The 18408-nt window shown below is 47.8% G+C and overlaps 1 protein-coding gene across 3 annotated transcripts in view; it reads right to left on the bottom strand.

Moving 5' to 3' along the window:
• Positions 1–18408, bottom strand: part of NRXN3 (neurexin 3) — an 826423-nt gene that overhangs the window by 336408 nt on the left and 471607 nt on the right. Inside the window, exon 1 of one of the 3 annotated variants that reach the window (XM_026048285.1) lies at positions 4266–5021. The exons of 1 other annotated variant lie outside the window; for it this stretch is intronic. In XM_026048285.1, the coding sequence (XP_025904070.1) occupies positions 4266–4509 (244 nt within the window). In that variant the 5' untranslated portion in view covers positions 4510–5021. Of the gene's footprint in view, positions 1–4265; positions 5022–18408 lie in introns of those variants that run through there. One more of the 3 variants, XM_026048284.1, reaches the window with a different exon arrangement.

The raw sequence follows: 18408 nt of genomic DNA, 5'->3' as shown, positions 1-18408 counted from the left end.
TGTTTTAACTTATGGATATCCAACTTGAGACAATTTAAATGAACCTGGCCATTCTTTAAAAATAATGGTCACTGCTCATATGTCTGAGAAAGGGAATTTAAACACTCAGGTGTGGAGAATCCCTAGTCATTCCAAAAAGCCAGCTCCACTGCTTACACAGGCCCAAGAGCAGCCACAGAAAGTAGATAAGGTTTCTAGCTTTTCACTTTGACAAATCTGGACTGCAACCCTAATTTAAGCTCTGATTTAATTTTAACAGATCACCTACTGCTTTGTGGAAGATGATGTTTCCCTTCCACTAGGGCTACCAGCTGCTGACAAAGGGGTCCTGGCTTGGTACCAGGGATCAGGAATTAGTTCTCTATTTTATAGAGAAGGCAGAACCGGAATAAGATGCTAAAGATAAGAAAAAGGTCACATTGGAAGAGTTGCAAAGAGTAGGATATGCTTATTAGATAGCGGGTACATTGTCACAGCTGTGTGTGGGAAGCTTTAACACTAGTTTACAGGATACCTGCCTATTTCATGGAAATACTCATTTGTCCAAATGCTCACTATCATTTGCTAAACAGAAAAAAAAAAAAAATTCTTCCCATGGAAGACAGTACTTCTGCAAACTGACTGAAGCCTGGAACTGGTGACTCCTCACTGCCAGTCTTCATAACAACCTTCACTTCTTGCTGTCTTTCATTCAACAGCTTGAACCAGCCTTGCAAAGCAAAAAAACACCCAACAAAATAAAAATGCCCCAATGCCCTGAGGCCCATGGCTCCTGCCCCAGCTGCCCCTGCCAGCCAGGGTAAATCGCACACGGCATCGCACGTAGCTCCGTGCACCCCTGATCCCCATCCATCACAGAGCATGAGAGAAAACGCAGCTGGAGGAGAAAAGGAGAAAGCAAATTAATTAATTCATCACTAAGACAAAACACACACAAATCTCTTAATTTTATCTGTCAACCAGAGACATGCATTATTCAGCAGCTGAGGCAATGAAGGCAGGGAAAGAGGGGCAGCAAAGCCACTGCTGCAGGCCCTGGGAAGCAACTGACCCAGCAGGGTGCTAAATAACTATGGGGAAGAAGAAGGATTCAGTGCATCTAGGCTTTTAATAAACATAGTCCAAAGTGCTCCATGGCTTTATTTCCTTCCTTTTTTCTTCTTTTTTTTTTTATCTCTTTTTTCCATGCCTGTCTATAAAGTCCTTGCTGTAACAAAGAGAAACAGCAGCTTTCCCTACTAATGGTTCTCTAAGAAAGACTTTGCCAGTCTGGGAAGCTTCTCACGCGTACACAGAAAGATTTCTTCTGACTCACAGGATTTCTCTGCCTGGCCAGGTTTGCTCACCTGCTGACAGGCAGGAAAACCTGTTACCAGACTCTCTCCTTGAGGGAAGAGCTGTGCCAAGTTTTGCATTTGCAGGCTGTGGCTCACCTACTGGCAAGCACCCGCTTGGTGATTTCAGAATTAACTCTCACACCTCCAACGCGACGATGATGGCCAGATCCATGCCCAGTGCTGCTCCAGGTTAGCCAAAGGAAGGTTTGGCACTGATTTTCAAGGAGGGCTGAACAGTTTCCAAACAAACGCCCACTGCTAGAGAGATGTTTATTTTTCCTCTGTTTTACATATCTACACGCTACTCCAAATAGATCAAGAACTACCAAGCTAAATAAGAAAAAATGATATCCCATTAGTCACAAATCTGAACCCAGAAGGTTGACACTGTGGGAATGGACACCAGCACGGCAGGGTGACCAGAGCCCTGGACACGTTTCCTTCTGGAGCCAGCGGGAGTGTAGCCACTGAATGCGGCAGGAGTCAGAGCAAATTCTTCATTTCTCAGTTAAGGAAACCAAAAACCCAGCAAACGTGGGGAGCACACGGCCTGCCTGGGATCTGACTCCTGAGCACTGTCACAGATCCAAATGCAAGGACCTCTGTTGTGCAACAGAGAAAGAAAACAGAAAACAAACCATGTGCATGTTTGTAAGACCAGCTGTCTTAGCGGTCTCTTTCTCTCTCTCTTCTCCCTTTACTCATGGCCAGAGGGGGTTCCATGCCAGCTTTGCTATATGCCATGATCAGGAAAGGAAAAAAAGCCTCCTACTGCCTTAGGTGCTGGCCTCAGCTCCCAGAGCTCGAGCTCTCCATTTCTCTTGATTCCTTACTGCAATGAGGACACTGACTAAAGTGTGGCTCTCACTGAACTTAATAACAGCTTTTGCACTGGGCTCTTAGATAAGGCTTTGCTGGGTTTTCAGGGGAGATGGAAAAGTCATCAAGGAGAAAAGAACTATAATTTCTGGACCAGAACTCCCCCACAGACTATTCTGTGCCTGTTAAACCAGGGATAACCACCCCGGCATTTTGTGATGTCCTTCCCTCCTTTACTCACAGGTGACCAAGAGTCCAACTCCACTATCTGCTGCCATCAAAGAACAACTCAATTGGCTAGAAAGTCACATCTACACAGGGCCTGAGAATACAAAACCGCAACAACCACCAGGATGAGTAAGGACCAGTGTCAGATATCAAGGAGAGAACAGGTCAGGAGACAGGAAGGGAGAGGAAAGCCCCGGGATAGCAGGTGGAAACACTGCATGACAGGGCTGCAGTAGACACTAGGATAACGCGCGTGCAGAGATACTAGAGCCAAGAGTATCCCAGCTGAGAGCTGGGGTGAGCAGCAGCACTATGAGGAGTTCAATGGGAACAGCAAAGGAGGGATCTCCGATAAGGGCGACAAGTGCTCGGGCTGGGTTGCAGAGGGGTCTCAGCACCGCCGGTGCAGGGCGCATTGCAGCGGGAAGGGCTCGGGGGCACAAGAGGCGCTGCAGGGGACGGCTGAGCGCAGCAGAGCCGCTCCGCACTAGCCGAGGATGCTCCGGCAGAGCCGCCGGGGGTCGTGGGCGCGAGGCAGTGGGCAGCACTGCAGGAGCTCCCACAGCGCAGAGCCCAGGGCACTGCAGGACAGAAATCGCCCTGGGTGAAAGGGGTCAGGCCGGAGCTGCAGGGCCAGGTTTGCACACAGAAGTGGCAGCAAACTGCCACTCATCAGCCTTGCAAACCCCCACTGCAATCTCAAGGCTCATATACCCAAGTAAAACATATTAAGAGCCTGCATAGAAAGAGAAGCAGTAACATGCCAGCAGTCACCAAAGCTATGTGCTAAGCATTGCCCACGTGAAACTAAGTTATCAGCTAATAATTATCAGCATCACGTTTGCTGTCAGCTGCAACAGGGTGCAAGGACCACGTGAGGCAGTAGGGTGAGTGATGCAGAGACCAGCCAGTCTCTATCCCAAGGGATTTCCCAAAAAGAACAGCTACAGGAGAATCAAGCTTAAAGAGAGGGGAAGTACCAGGCAGGGTGTGAGAGCAGAACCAGAAGTCACCTGTGCAATCCAGCACCACCTTGGCCTTGATGGGGGCAGAGCAGAGCTGCTGCTGTGCTGTTCACACCACAACTGAACTTGTCCCTGTCAACGGCAGTCCTGCTGGAAAGGGACAGGTCCCAGCCTGCCTGAACCGCCCAGCAGAGGGACATGGGGAGAGGAGGCAATGGGGGAGGCAAGCGAGAGCCCCAGGGCCACCTCCTCCTGGCAGGCCCAGGCAGAGCCAGCCCTGGCCCAGGTGCTGAGCACTGCTCAGCACGTGGATGCTCGTGAATCCCTTCTTCCTTTGCATCCACAGACCCTCTCTCCTCCCTTGCTGCCTGTACTGAAACACACTCCCTGTATTTCGTCTTGCTGGGTTTCCCGGGAAGCCGCTAACTAGGAGGCACCATGCAGGGAGGCAGGAGCTGCCGGCCTCCCTTCGCGTGCCCTCAGCTGCTGGACAGCTCCAGCTAAGCGGGCAGAGCCCGCGGGGCAGAGCCCGGCCCGGCGAGGAGATGCTCTGCTCCAAGGGCCGCACCCGCCGGCGGAGCCCCGCGCGGGACGAGCGCCGGGAGCGAGCAGCAGACCCGAGGCAGGACCCTCTCCGCGGTGCACGTGGTACCGCGCGCCCCAGGGCGCCCACCCTGCAGGGGACCCGCGGGGAAGCCGGCGCCGAAAGCCGCCCGTCCTCGGAGCTGCGAGGAGGGTGTCGGGGAAGAGCAGGGGGTAAAGCGGGGAGGAGAGTTACCGGAGCAAGTGAGAGGGGCCGAGACCCCCCTTTCCCCCCCCCCCCCCCGCCGCACGCGCCATCCGCAGGGCGCCCGGTCCCGCTGCTGCTCCAGCTGCTCTGCGAGAAGGTTAAAGAGAAACGATAGCGGGAACCCACCGTGTCCTCCTCGGAGGGAGACAGGGGAGCGGTAGATAGAGATAGGCACAGAGTGGTGCTTGCTGCCGTGGAAGTGATGCTCATACTGAGCCTGAGAGACAGACGAGGAAGAGGAGGCAGAAGAAGCCACGTTAGAGGAACTCCACACAGGGCTGACGATACATCCCCAAAAGAGGGAGCACATCCACAGGGTCCAGGCGGGGCGGCGTCCCGGGCAAATGCTGGGGTCTATTCTCAGGTGCATGGTCAAGGCACAGGGCACCTACAGCTGGGCAGTTTGAATTCCAGCCGGGGAGCAAGGAGAAGGTTCATGATGCCAAGGGACCCATGCTAGCAGAGAGCGGAGCCGCTTCCGAGGCTCTCGGGCGCGCGTGTGTGTCCAGGAGGGCAAGCGGCAGCGTGCGGCTGTGCCGGAGCGCGCGTGTGCGGGAAGGGAAGGGGAGGGAAGGGGGAAGGTGAGTAACAGCACGCGGAGGAACCAGATGCGCGGCTTCCCAGGGCTGCAGCTACCGTGCCGGGGCCCCCGCGGCTGCGACGAACCTCCAGGAGAGAGCAGGAAAACCACACATATCAGCACGAGAATCCTGGATCTTTCACTTGCCAGGGTCCTCCAGCATCACGGGCTCCTTGAGGACTTTTCCCTGCCTGAGAGCCCTGTCTCTCACTTAGTTGGAGCCAGACTATTAAAAAGGAAACAGAAGGGGGAAAAAAAGCCAGAGACCCCAGGTAAAATTTTGATCTTTATCCCAATTCCAAGGGGTTTCTGCCGCTTCTCCACTAGCAAGTATTGCAACGCAGAACTGCTAGACGCGCGCAGAGACGCGGGAGGGTTTATCCTCGATCCGGGCGGCCGAGCGCTGAAGCCGGTGAACGCTGCGCGGCTGGGGAGGGCCCCGGCGGGTGCTGCGGGGCAGGCGAGGCGGGCGGCTCGGCTCGGTTCGGCTCGGCGCGGAGCGGGGCCGGCGGCGCCGGGGGCGGCTGCTGGCGGCCGGCGCGCCAAGTGCGCCCAACTCGCCGGCGCAGGTGAAGCGCGGGCGGGGCGCGCGGCTCCACCAATGGGCGAGCCGCATGCAAATGAGCGCGCGCGGCGGGGCCAATGGGGGCGGGCGCGGCTCTGCGCAGAGGGACTGGCTGGCGGCGGGCGGGGCGGGGCGGCGCCGCCCCCGCCGCTCCCGCCGCCCGCGGCGGCCCTGAGGCGGCGCGAGCGACGCCGGGCGCGAGCGGCCCCGCCGCGGGTCCGGGCTCGGGAAGCGCCCCCGGCTCCATCGAAACGGAACCTGTTCATTGTTTTTTTGTAAATCTCGGGAAGCGAGAGCTGCCGCCAGAGTTTTTAGCCCATAAAAAATAAATAATGATAGTAGGTAGGGTAGAAACCCTGCAGACACAGCGGGTGAGCCCAGGCACCGACAGCAACGCGATTTGCACAAGACCACGCAGGGAGTCAAAGAGGGAGCTTTGCAGGAGGCAGCCCGGGGACTTGCCTTGTATCACACTGCCTCCCTCTCCTTCACTTATCCCTGGTGCAATAAATCTGTTTACAGCCACGAAGCTAGTTCCTCGCACGGGATCCTGGCCCTAGACACACAAACCCGCATCAGAATGTGCTTGGCTCCTCTCATTTCACAGGCTAATTCCCTCACACTGAACCTCCAGCCAGTATTCTTGGAAAATCAGTTTTGATTGAGTACAGGGAAAGCATCACTAACCTGTAATGACCACCCAGAGTCCTACACCTTCTACCTGAGCCTGATGTGCTTCTAATTTATCTTCTAGTAACTTTTGCTGGAGTTTTAAGTCATCTAAATCCATGGCTAGAGCAGCCAGAAATATTCCTGTGTTTTGCCAGAGCTAATCAATGACTGCAGATGGTAAAGCTGAAAAGCAAGAATATTAGTTTCAAATTTATCCAACACCTGTCACCCAAAGATCTCTGCGTGCTTTCACATCTTTTATTAATGAAGCTGTATTTTATTAATACAGCTTTAGGTTTTAGTTTGCCACTCCGCAGATAAGGAAACGGAGAGAGGGGGTTATGTCAGTGAGTGATTGATAGGCATGGGAACAGAGCACAACTGAATGGGGACCAAGATTCCTAATTCTTTCTTGTACCCTTTGTTAGCTTACACATTTGGCTGATTTGGTGGCCATTTTTCAACTTAAATTATGAGCATCAGCTCTCCCCAGCACACGCCATGCAGCCGGAGGCTGTGGTGCAGATGCAGAGGGCAGAGAACAGGGGCAGCTTTGCAAGACAACTGTTCCCAGCCTCGAGCTCTGCCAAGACACAAATAGGAATCACCTAATAGCTTATTTTGAAAACACCGAAAATCTGGTCTGACCCATGTAGTTATCATTTCCAACCCAGCTACTTTCAGGATGCAATGAAGTTCTGCATCCCCATCATTTTACCTTTTCTCTGGCTACAGCATTACCAGAAGGACACACACATCAATTACAAGATCAATGTCTGAAAAGGGACTCCAGATCCGAAAATTGAGGACTCGATACTGCTCCTCCGGAAGGCAGCAGTGAAAGTTTCATTAATACATACAAAAAATGAATGCCTTAGAAAGTACAGCTCTGAGGGAAACAGCAGAGGACCTGGACAGACAGCCCCCTTCTCCCCCACAACTCTTGGCCTGTTGCTGAAAGAGAAAACCAACAGAAGTGTCCTTCCTTGACACCCTGGCTGAAGGACAGCCTTCCACCACCCCCTGGCTCTCAAGTACAACTCAATAGCCTCACAAACCTTATCTTCTCTTCCTACTTTTGCCCCAATCACATCTTCCACGTCTTGGGCTGCGCTCAACAAAAATAAATTTCAAGACACAAAATGAGCCATTGCTACTTTTCCCTCAGCTCTCATGCTCTGTCCCCAACCCCTCCCCACAAACAGAGGTGCCAGTAAACACCGGACTCAAGGGCTGGGGATAAACGAGAGAGACCAACATCACCTCAAGGTGCCCTGGCCTGAACCAGGGACACCCAGCAGCTTCTGAACTGGAAGCCGCTGGCCCTGTGGTGCTGAGGCTCCCTGTTTGAGCTCTGCCCACCAACCTTATTTTGCTACAGACCACCTGGGTAAACTGCCCTGCGTAAAGGGGAGAAAGGCAAAAACCAGCCAATCTGCACAACTACAACATAAACATAACAATAAAAAAGAAAAGCTGCAAAGTGGTTATAAATACATCACAGGGTTCCGGTGACACCATAAAGTACTAGAACTTCACTCTGCCTTGCTTTATTAGGTGTCAGTAGATATATTTACTGCACTGTAATTCACAGACACCTCATTTATTTAGCAGCACCAATGCAGGGAGAGGGCAAATCTCAATTGCAGTTTCTCCTTTTCCGTAGCAGGAGGAAGTTAATTGCCAGAAGTTCCAACAACATTAGTTCCAAGAGAATTACTTTAAAATAGACATTATTTTCCAATTAGTTCTGCTCATCTGTATAAACAGAGATGTAAATGCCCTTACATCTTTCAAACTGGGATGGGTGCTGTAAAGGGCTATGGTTCTCATCCCAACTGGCCTCCTCCAGATGTGAGGAAAGTAGCTTTATTCATTATAGAGCTGTTTCTTTTACTGGAAAAATGGAGGACACCATATTCTACAGAAATGAAGTTTTAGTTTTAAGAGAAAGAGATCCAGTTGATTTAGAGTTTAGGAAAAGTTTGCATTCTTATTTATGCCAGCAAGTCTCACTTTCTACTTCCTATTACGTCTTAGCAGTCAATTACTTTGCTGCACTCTGAACCAAAAAGACAATCAACTTGCTTCTAAAAATCACAGATCCCTAGAACTGGACCCAAAGGAGAATCTCTATTAGATTTTAGCAGTACAGGAGATGGCAGAGGGATGAACAGCTCTGATCCCACCTGCTAGAGACTAGGCTAGAGACTTGGCATTAACCAGGCCATTGCTAAATAATAAGAGAATCAGGTAAGCTAGAGCAGGCTGCAACCCAGAAGCTTTTCCCAAAATCCAACTGTCTCTTGTACAGCTCAAAATAGTCCCATTCATTTTCTTAAAAGTACTTTTGCAAGAAGGATGAGAACGGCTTCCACTTACAATCTTAAAACAGAGTCTTAAACAACAGGCAGGTTTGCACACTTCAGAGGGCTTAGGACTGGCCTAAGACACCTTTGTCTTTAGCAAGCTACTTCAAATACTGCTGAGGACTGCAGTGACCAAAATGCTTTTAGTTTATAAGCACTGCAGGAAGAATTAACTGATTTGAGACTGGTCTATAGTGCCCTCCATGCACATCCTAGCCACCTCTGTGCAGGCAGGCTCACCAGACAGGTAACACCCAGCAAGGCACAGAATGGGCAGGATCCTCTCATCCCAAGGGAGAGGGGAGGACTGCCCCGGAACAGTCTGAAGATCCCTGGCAAAGCTGCTGCCATAGGACATGTCTGCTGCATACAACCAGGCAGCCGCAGTCGCCAGGATTCTCCCTTTTATTCTATATCAGAACAACAATCTATTTTCAGGGCTTCTGGGCACTTCTTTAGCATCCACTAACCACTAACCTACCACTAAGTCCACTAACCTACAAAAGCAGCAGAATATACCTACGTGCTACCTGTGGCCCAGGACTGTCCCTAACCTCTTTCCAGCTGTCTTAGTGTACCCTAGTTCGCAATATGCAACTAATACAGAAGCTTTAAGTCCTAGTTTTACTCTCATTTATGTCAGGGTGAGTAAATGCAACACAGCCAGTGGACTGACATCAGTGAAGGAGATCAAGCCCTTGATGTTCATTTATGAGAAGAGATATGCCAGCTGATTACAGTTAGCCTGGTCTAGCAGTAAGTTAGCCCAAGGCAATAGTTACCATTGCGAGCTTTGACAGAGGACGAGACACACAAATTCCGTTCCATCAAGTGTCCAATTTAATGGCAAGAAATCTTGCAAAGTTTCATTTTCTAAGATTTCACACTTCCAATCCTACAGTAGTGGAAACAAGTAAGCACAAATTTGCAAGGAGAAATAAATACAACAGTATATCCTATTTTGATAAGCATTAGTCAATTTGTAATTGGAAAAAAAAGTAATCTCAGCACTTGATTCAAATTGACACTAACATGCTAGAATTGGCCACGTTTACTACAGTAATGAATAGAAGAGAATCCAGTACACTCAGCACTATATAAATATACAAAAGCAGACAGATCCTTCCCTGAAAAGCTTACGGACTTGCTGGGAAGGAAGGCATGACCCAACGTCTGCTGGGCCAGCTTTGCAATCCAACTGTGCCTATTTGGTTTCATCTTGCTTGTCTGTGAACCTATGAGAATGAAAAGGCTGTGGTACCAGCAGTGGTGACAATACGGGAGTGACTTGTACAGCTGCTTTCAACCCTGCACTCAGAATTCTGCCTCTCATGTTGTCCACATGCACTACAGAGGTACCTGGCACTATCTGCACATCACCCCCCCGCCCCAAACATCTTTAAGTTGCCTCTAGAAATTAGGAAGTTTCCTCTAACACTGTGGTCCCACCCACCACATAGTGATTACTGATCTACTTTGCATGAGTAAGGAATAGCTAGGTTCGCTGTACTTCCATCATGAGGAACTCCTGTCATTCAAATACCTGGTAGTTCCTTGACGCACAGATGCTGCACTATAAGGAGCTGGCGGATTCCCACACGCCTGGCAGCAGCCTCAAAGGCTCCCAAGCTCACCCGGGAAGAGTGATGCTCGTGGCTGCACCGCTCTCCCCTCCAGGAAGGGCTGGAGCTGCATCTCCTCCCTTCACACTCAGGATAAGCTAGGCTCAATCAAAGCTGCTCACATCTTGTCAGGTGGAGAAACACCGACTACTTCTGCTAATTGTACTGTTTCCATGTGCTTTTCCATGTGCTTTTATATTAAAAGTCTTAGCAGTCTCTAAAATATTAAAGAAATTAGAAGAACAGCTAGCTTGGAAGGAATCGGGGTGGTCTGCCACTAAGATAACAATGCAATCATCACTGAGACAAAGAAACTTGATGGATTTCACTGAACTCTTTTCTATCGCTATTCAAAGTACCTTTGGAGAGGTAGCAGGCTTTTTAACCAACTCTGCAATTAGGTTGATTTTATGTTGTGCCAAATTCATCTCTAGCATTAACACCCAGCAAGTGACCCCAGTAGTTGCTGATGACAGTAGTTATTGTGCTTAGGGAGGCAAATGCACACGAGCACACCTTGCTCCGGGCACGAGCCTTGCCTGGCATTCCAGGCTGCCACAAGCCCTGGCCCTTGGCCATGCCCGGGGCAGCGAGAGGAGAGACCCCTCGGCAGAGCGTGTGACCTACCCGTGTCCTGGCTCTGTCTGGGCTGCAGGTTAATAAAGGATTTCAGCCTCCAGGGTCAACCAGCCCAGCACTGCACACACACACAAGTGCTAAATATCAACACCACAGCACTACCATTTATGTCACAGATTCTCCGTGTGAAAGAAAATTGCTGGAAAATTATTCCTGATGAGCCCTGAATTCTAATACTTACGTGGCACCTGAAAGAATGAATTAGAAAGAGACAGGCAATAAAGTTATCTGCTGCAATAAATAGGAAATAAATAAGAGACCATTTTAATTTTACCCATGGCAGCAAAAGGGAGACTCATTTTCTTTTTTCACTCAAGGAAAAAAAAAATCTTCCTGATGTAGAAAGGAAAAGATGGAAAAAAACACAGTTGCTTTTGCTCCTGTAAACTGGCCTCTGTTCTAGTCAAAAGAGGTCTCTAATAGCCACTGTGCAGACGCTCCCCTCTGCTTCTCTTCTCTCTCCCACCTATCATCTTGCCTGGCTCTTGCTGTAATCACCTGTTCATATCCCAGCAATAACTGCCAGGTGACTGCTGTTTGCTGTTGTCTCCCGAATGCTGACAAGAGAATCGAAGGAAGAGCAGAGCAGGATGTAGGGGAAAAATCTTTCAATGACACTAGTGTCTCACGGCTAGTGAGACAAAGAGTGAAGCGTCTCCCGCGGCCAGGCCTGCTCCCGTGCGAGCTGCTGATGGGTGTAATTTCCCAAGATGTATACCTTGTCACTGTGCAGGAGATGAAGAGAAAAAGGAGGTCAGAGGAGCCAAAGCTGAAAAACGTAAGGATAAAGGGAGAGACTGTGGGGAAGGAGTCTTCTGCTTTTAACCCTGAGAAAGCCCATGCTGCTCGGCCTGTGGAAAACCAACCTAGAAACAGGAGGCCCATTAGATGGCCATCTCCTCATCCAAAGCAAGCAACATTTTCACATCTTAGGTGGTCTGGTACACTGGACACAGTCCATTTGCTCTCAGGGTAGAAATTTTTCCTCCGAGTAACCAGGCTCATAAACAATATAGGTAGGAACTTTGAGAGGATATCTAGCCCTTTCTGCCATAAGACAGAATGAACTTAACCTACAACATCCCTCGTAATGCCATATACTTTGCAATAATGAACAGCCTCTGCCAGCAATACACACCTGTGCTTAACGTTCCTTATCATTAGATATCTTTTCTTTCTCATTTTTGAGAATCTGCTGCAAAGCTGTGGCTTGTGACATTTATAAACTGCAAGTGTATTAATTAGGATGTAATTAATATGAGCTTGTTCTGAGCCCAAGTGTATGTGTACCAAAATAGTGTAACTAAGAACCACATATAAATATGTTGCAACATTGCGATGACAAGAATAAGCATTTCTCATAACTGTGTGCACAACATGACCCCCAAAAGAGCAAATAGGAAACACTTAGTAGCTCACAGGAGGCACTGGAGTAACAAAAAGCTTCAACGTAAGGGGCAAGATACACAGAAGAGAAAGCAAATAGGCAGGGAATCCTGTTAAATACACAGGAAGACTGGCAAAACAAGACAAGTACTACTACTAGCAATTGAGATCTCCCCTTTGGATGTGGGGCAGGTAGCATTAAAACATAAGACATTGAAACAATACAACTGTGTAAGAAAGAATAAGTCTGCCTCAATTCCAGACCCTGCCATACTTCTCCCAAAGGGCTCTCGGGCCTGACCACCTTGACCTCTGCAACTAACACCACCGAGGACCGGGCTGACCGCACAGCAGCGGCTCTGTGGTACTGGATATTCACTGTTCATTTGTGCTGCAGACTAATCTTGTTTTCATGAAGTGGTAAATAATAATAAAGAACTAACCATTAACAAAGTGTGTGGTTAATAAATGAATTTAATAAAAGTTTGCTTTGAAGTTAAAATCCAGGCTGATTTAGCAGCCTTGTAATTAATCCCATCATAGCAACCTCCGATTCACTGATCCATATGTATTTATGAATGCACACACACACTCAGCTGCAACACTGCTGTCCGTTACTTCTTGTCCTATTGCATTAGGAATATGCCCTTCTTTGTAATTACCTTTTGTATATTTGAAGACTGCTGTTATATCCCTCTTCTCTAGAGAAAGAAATACATATTTTAAAACTTTTCTGAGATCCTTTTTTAAACTGTCCATTTTCCTAGACACTTTTTCCAAATAACTCCACTTTTCTTGAAGTGCAATACCCCAGTCTGGATACAGTCTCTAGAAAAAGTCCCATGAGCAGTGCACATAGAAGAACAATTATTTCGTGATGCTGCTTACAAATGAGACTGTTTACTATTCTTGTACGACTTTTGTCTCCCTTGCAGAAAAGGGGAACTTGCTCGAAAAATCCCATTGATCCACCTTTGATCACCTTGATCCACAGGATCCTAAGTGTTTTTCTTCTAGATTGGTTAATATTTTGATACATCTTTCCAGAAGGGAAGCGCAGGTCACTCGCACTGAGTTGCAATAGTTTAGCTCAGGGGTGGTTCAGCATCAACTACCTGCTCTGTGCCGAGGACGGCCCTCGTACCCCTCACTGGCCCCCATGGCACCCACACGAACAAACGAGGCAGGCAGGAGCGAAACCCCTCAAGCCCATCTGCACAGCACTTCAAGATATTTGGTCATCAGCAGAGAAGCTAAACAAGGGCTCAGTAGTGAGACTAAATGAAGGGGTATGAAACCTTCAAGAGGGCCCTATCTCTGCAGAGGCCCCTCACCCTCCTTCCCTTCCGTGGGGTCTCCAGTTCCACTCCACCCCACAGGCTCCTCCAGAGCCGCAGTCTCCCGAGACACCAGCAGCTTCCTTGTCTTGTCAAACTCCCCATCCTGCCTGTGATTCAGCGCGAGCACCAGCCACGTGGATGTGAAAAGCCCGTTCTCCTGAACTCAGCACTCCCCATTACCCATCACTCGCGAAGCTGCGCAACATGAGGAGGAACGTGTGTGGGGGGGAGGCGAGGAAGGCACCCAGCAGCAATAAAACCCCACTGGAGCTGCGGAGACCAACCCCAGAGCGAGTGCAAACATCAGGAAGGCAGCTGCGTTAAGTGCTAGGCAGCCAGGAAAATCTGGAAGCAGAAAGAAAGGAGAAGGAGCAACGCGCTCCCTTACTGATAGGCTGTACGCAACAGATAAGGCGCAAACTGCTCCCAACGCCGACGTCGGCTCTTTACTGGATGAGACCAACAACTCCAGCTGCTCATTGTAGTGCCAGGGGGAAAGCTACTGACAGGGATGCAGGGATTATGTTTCAAGTAGTCAGACTTATGCAAACACATACACATGCACACATATTTGTTTTTCCTTCTCTGCAGCCTCTTATCTCTTCCTCAGACTGTCAAAGAATTCAGAAGAAGGGGAAATACAGGAAAATGCCAGTGTAACCCACAGAGGCAGGTCACATACGGGACCACCTTTCCATACCTTCTGAACTTTGTTTTGGTCATATGAAAGCCATTTGCCCCCCAGATGAATACATCTCTTCAGATACCCCCTAAGTTACAACTAGATCTTTACAGCTAAAAATGTAGCTAAAGCTAAAAAATGTAAAAGCTAAATCTACATTTTGAGCTAGATGGCACACTGCACTCCCTCTCTGTGCCACTTGATGCTTTCCTTTTTTTCAGTCACCAAAATCGAGCTCTCAGGAGGGCAACACACTGTCTGTCACTGGCTGCCTAAGAGTAGCAGCAGAAGCATGGCAAGTACCCTGAGGATGAAAGGGCACTGAGCGGTCTTCAAGATGACTAACTCTTAATCATGTTCTTGCTCCCTTGGCTTCAGTATTCTGATCTTCTCCTTTGCGGAAGTCAATAGCGAGTGACTCAGAGCAGGGCACCAAAAACCCTAAATGAGATGGACAGCACTAGGAGGCAGACAAACAGGTACTTGGTGTAACATCTTTCCTTGCGCCAAGATGTTCATTACCCACTACTACCCGCCCCCACACTGGATGCGTCCTCAGGAACTTTGCAGCGTGCAGATAATAATAGCCCTGAATATCAGATGCCCTATCTGGAAAAGAAGGGGTTCTACCCTGTTCTCAAATTTGGTGGTTGTGAACCAGTAGACCAGAGAGGCAATGGCCAGAATGATTCCATAAGCTTCATTTCCTTAGAAAATCAGAGTAAATATAAGCCTGCACTTGTACACTAGCATGGCCTCAAGCATCAGGTGCAGCTTGTTAGCACCTCACTGCAGGCTACACTGCAGTGAGGAGATCCCTTTTGTACCAAGACTGCTAGAGGGTGTTTTTTGAGTAGTAGACCCAAACGCTACTGTATGAAAGACACAAACTTCAGTACCTTAGAGCTGTACTACACATACATGGTAATGAAACATGTTTCAGTTAGAGGATGACAGAAATAGCAGAAGCAGCAGGAAACCTTCAGAGGTGAGTAATTCTGCAGCGCTTCGATCGAGCGTTATTCTCCACTGGAAACAAAAGATCTCATCCAGGTCTGGCACCAAGATCTAGACCAGCTAGAATACAAATGCAGGAAGACTGTCCTTCCTTTCCCACCTGCAACATTCCTTTAGCACCAGAGCCAGCCACTTCACAGAAATTGCAGGGGAAAAGAGGAAGAAGTTACCCAATACAGTTCAAAGTAGCAGGAAAATAAATCTCAAAAGGAGGGAGACATCACATTTCCTACATCTCTTGGGGAAAACAAAAGCAGAGAAAAAGCCTGAAATCTCACTGCTTAGATTTAAACAGGTTAGAAGACTTTGTCCTGGAACAATCTTCCACTCAGATGTGAGGCAGGATCCAAGGTAACTTGTGTGTTAGCAGGACCAGTTCCACAGTCATTGTAAGAGTGTGCATTATTTCACCCTTAGCACCATTTCTTTAACTGTTAGAAATGCTTTTCTAAAAATTACTATCATGCAAGGTTTTCCAAAACCTTATCAAGGGCAAATATGAAGGGAAAGAAATCCAAGTGATGTCATTTAGAATAGGAGCCTGAGATCCGCATTAAAGGATTATTCCCATTATTTGTCATCTAGTTTTCAAAACAAAGTGAACATATTTGAAAATTGGTCCGATATTCACTGCATTTGCATTTTCCCAAGTTCAACTTTCCTTATTTCTTACCTCTGACTTACACAAAAAATGCATCTTATTCATAGAGTTTTTCATTAAGAAAATGGAGACTCTATTACTCTCCCACCCCCCCACACACACTTCTTTCATTCAAGTTCAAATGAATTCAAAATTAGTACCTTCTAAAGAAAGCAATAGTCAAAGAACAGCCACAAGTAGCTCATGGCCAAATGGGACACAGGTACAAAATCCTGATCCTCTTTGCTTCAGGCACTTCCACAAGAGCTTCCTACTTCTCAAAGACCCTAACAATCAGCTGACAGCCCCTCTTTCTCTTGTGCTGAAGCCACTTCACATTGTGAGAAACCATTCAAGACTCAACTATAGAGTAAGCAAAAAGGCTGGCCTGCTGGGTCTGAAGCTAGAGCATCCCTTGGGAACACGGGAGACACAGACCCTCACGTCCCTCCTGACAGGATAGGGCACTAGAGCCTGGATCCCTGGCACTGGAGAGGAGTTCCCAAATCCACCTGCTATTTATGGGATCTATGAGTCTTCCTTCCCAAGAAGGACTACTAAACCTTAGAGCACTCTGCAAAATCCTCATCTAGAAATTATGTCCCTGAATAACTTCTGCTTTCAATGGGGGAAGATTTTTTTTTCTTTTTCCTTCCAAGCTATATTTTAATAAATCAGCCTCATTATAGCATTTTCTTTGGTTTCTAGTTAAAGCCGAAAATAATACATCTCCAGATGTTTATACAGCCCTCATCCTAGTTTAGGCTCTGTTGTGAAGCAAGCGAATGCATAAAAAGCTTGTAAGATTAAACTTGAACTATACAAAGTACTGAGACTGCTATAGACATCAACCCCACACTGCCCAAGTAGGACAGCTGGCATTTAGCAGCTATTTCCACCTTCATCCATTTCCATTTTTCTCCCCTTCTGTCTCCTGTTTCGGGAGCTGCCCTTCGCATTCCGCACCTGAGCGCACACGCGCTCACCCACCCACGCACCCACATTTCTTTCCGTGCCAAAAAGGAGCATCCTACATGGCATTCTGTCATCTGCTGTCCACAGAACTTCTGGTGTGCGCCTCTCTAAATAGCTGGCATCTGGAGGAGCAAGAGCTTACTTGCATCTTCCTCAGCACGCTCAGATGATGCACTAAGGAATGTGAATAACACGTCTCATCTTTAAAATATGCTATGCCACCCCCCACCTTCTTTCTAGCACAGGTTATGGGCATCCACAGTCCACCACACACAGGGTGGACTGTTGTTGGCTTTCAAAGCCAACGCTCTGTCAACAGACAAAAACACACTGGTAACAATCCTCTATGTCTGTTATCCAGCACCCTCACTGCTAGAGCACACTGCGTGTTAGGGTAATACAGCTTGGCACTGTGAGTGTGAAGATAGAGAGTTGCTTTTTGGAAGCATTTATCACTGTAGAACTCCCTATTAGAGACAAGAACAGAACTGAATTAACCAAGGTGGCACTCAAGCTCTTTAATTATTAAATCCCTCCTTCCTCTTCACTTCTCAACACACACATAATAATCATAGCAACAGAAACAGTAATTTTCATAGTGACCAAAACAGAGACATCACAGACAGATTTTTCCAACTGTATAGATGAGTTTCATTTAATTAATGTTTCTGCCTCACAAACAAACCAGGAGTCCACAATAACATGAGCCTGTAATTAAAGAATGAATGGAAAGCAGAAGGGGGAAGACATTTTCTTCCAGCACACCTCAACTTGGACTGCTTGATTTTGCAGCAAAAACAAATAGTTTGGAAAGCAGGGTTGATGGTGGCTTTTTAAAAAGTGTTCTGTACCTCTCATCTTCCAGTATATTTAAAAATATATGTAATCTTCACTTCAGTGGAGTATTCCTTCATTTAAAATAATATAGGTAGGACATTCATGCCTCATATCACCCTCGCAAGAGAAATACAACAGCGAGCAAAGTGATGGGTAGCACAGAGGAACCTAAGTTGATTAAACTGATGTTGCTAGATTCATACACCCTGCCATCTCTTTTCCTTTTGGCTTTTTCAAGGTATTCTGTCATTCTTCTCCAATTCCTTCCAAAATATCTGTGTTAGCAGGTTGAGAAATTAAGTTGCCTATCCAATATTAATAGGGCTCTATAATTCAATAGTGGTGTGTTCAGAGAATGCCACCTGCCTTCTCTCCAAGCAAAAGACACTGAAACAGAGTCAGCATTTTGCCCAGGTATTTCAAAAGCTAAAATGAGATGCCCCTGTTCTAACAGTTGTTTCAGCTAGCTGGACACTGAATATCAATATAATTTAGTCACAGGTTTCACCTCTTGGAGGTGACAAGACAACTTACTGACTTGTAAGTCCTTAAGGAAGAACTTGCCCTGTTCTTCCAAGTTGCCTTGGAAGTCTTAGAGACCTCATACAGCCAGAAGCCACGAGCCTCCAAACAGGAATGCAGCATAAGAGTTCCCATGTGCAAAAGCACGTGTTTCCCTGTACACATCCCTGGGACGTGCAGCTGTGTCTCTTCACAGAAAAGGCATGTGCATGTTCACCCGTATGTATCCAGACAGGTTCACACACATCTATAGACACCTTTTGAAGTGTACAGAAAGGCACACGAACCACCACCGCGCCACAGAGCTCTACAGCCAAGGCAGCAGATGCCTCGGAGGACAGCGCACACGCTCAGATTCCCAAACACACCTCCGATTTTCCATTTCAAATAGTGAGAGAGGGCGAGAGAGAGAGAACTTGGCTG

This window comes from Nothoprocta perdicaria, unplaced genomic scaffold, assembly GCF_003342845.1.
Source record: "Nothoprocta perdicaria isolate Ctin4 unplaced genomic scaffold, notPer1 scaffold_53, whole genome shotgun sequence".
Taxonomy (NCBI): Eukaryota; Metazoa; Chordata; class Aves; order Tinamiformes; family Tinamidae; genus Nothoprocta; species Nothoprocta perdicaria.
Note: the sequence above shows the minus strand (reverse complement) of the source record. Positions and strands in the feature narration are given on the sequence as shown.